Source organism: Phaseolus vulgaris, chromosome 5 (assembly GCF_000499845.2).
Source record: "Phaseolus vulgaris cultivar G19833 chromosome 5, P. vulgaris v2.0, whole genome shotgun sequence".
NCBI classification, from domain to species: domain Eukaryota; kingdom Viridiplantae; phylum Streptophyta; class Magnoliopsida; order Fabales; family Fabaceae; genus Phaseolus; species Phaseolus vulgaris.
The window spans coordinates 18,906,973-18,908,387 of NC_023755.2; the positions used below are offsets into that span (position 1 = coordinate 18,906,973).

At 50.0% G+C, this 1,415-nt stretch overlaps 1 protein-coding gene across 1 annotated transcript; it reads right to left on the minus strand.

Moving 5' to 3' along the window:
* Nucleotides 1-243: 243 nt before the first annotated feature.
* LOC137834080 (uncharacterized) lies at nt 244-696 on the minus strand. Its single transcript, XM_068642146.1, has one exon. The coding sequence runs from the start codon at nt 694-696 to the stop codon at nt 244-246; it is 453 nt and encodes a 150-aa protein (XP_068498247.1).
* Between the last annotated feature and the right edge of the window lie 719 nt (nt 697-1,415).

A 1,415-nucleotide genomic window follows, 5' to 3' on the forward strand; every position in this document is an offset into this window, starting at 1 on the left:
CCTCTGTGGGTTCCAATGGGAGTATCCCATCATCCAGGTAACGCTTGTAGGGCGTCATCCAGGTTTCAAGTCCTTCGACCAGGCATACCTGCAATGATTCCTCCCCAAGAACTGGATATGTGCTTATTCTGGGCGTTCTCAGTGTCTCATGGGACAGTGACCGATGACTCCTCTTCCCTCCTCTTGACGTGCTAACTTGATGGACCCCTACCAGATTATCTGCGGTGAAGGTTCGAGGTGTCTTCAGGGTTTCTTGTATGACGCTCCTCTGTCTGCCCCCTTGCTTGAACTGGCGAGCTTAGCTAGCAAGTCAGCTCGAGCATTCTGCTCTCTAGGGACATGTACCAACTCAAACGCCGCAAATGACTCCTTCAAAACCTGAACATATTCCAGATAAGCCGCCATCTGCAGGTCCTTGGCCTGGTATTCCCCTGTTACCTGACCTGTGACTAGTAGGGAGTCACTTTTTGCCAACAAACTGTACGCACCCATCTCCTTGGCTAATAGTATGCCAACGATTAGGGCTTTATACTCCGCTTGGTTGTTGCTAGCCTTGAAGGCGAATCGTAGGGCCTGCTCGATCAATAGTGCATTCGGTCCCTCCAAGATGACGCCAGCTCCGCTGCCCTGCTGGTTAGAGGACCCATCTACAAAGAGAACCCATCGAAAGTAAGTTGGCTTCTTCTTGGTGTGCATCTGCCGAGGAGAGCTCTACCACAAAATCTGTGTAGACTTGGCCTTTGATAGGGCCTTTGGGCTCATACTGAACATCAAACTCTGATAGTTTCACTGCCTAACGTACCATTCTTCCCACAACGTTTGTCTTCTACAAGACCTTGTGGATAGGCAGATATGTCATCACCACTACAGTAAAGCTTTGGAAGTAGTGGTGAAGTCTCCTTGCTGAGAACACCATTGCCAGGGCTGCCTTCTCTAGGGCTTGGTATCTTACCTCAGGCCCTTGCAATACTTTGCTCACAAAGTATATTGGCTTCTGCACTTGGTCCTGTTCCTGCACAAGGACCGAACTGATTGTTCGTTCTGTTACTGTGAAGTACAAGCGAAGCGGAGTACCCAGCTGTGGCTTGCACAACACTGGGGGACTGGCCAAGTATTCCTTCAGCTTGAGGAGTGCCTCCTCGCACTCCCTGGTCCAAATGAACCTTCTTTTCCTCCGTAGACTGATACAAATCTAGACAGAGCGTGTCAACTTCTGCACCTCCTTCACTGAGATCGGGCTCCTCATCGCGAGGATTGCAGCGCACTTCTCGAGGTTCGCCTCTATCCCACAAATTACCCGCTTCCACCCCGAACACATACTTCTCGGGGTTCAACTTCAGTCTATACTTAGCTATTGTTGTAAATAGCTCTTCTAAATCAGCGACATGCTGATCCTTTACCTGTGAGGTCACCAC

What these genes read in the sequence shown, in the direction of transcription:
- LOC137834080 (XM_068642146.1), bottom strand. Translation starts at nt 696, where the DNA reads ATGCACACCAAGAAGAAGCCAACTTACTTTCGATGGGTTCTCTTTGTA.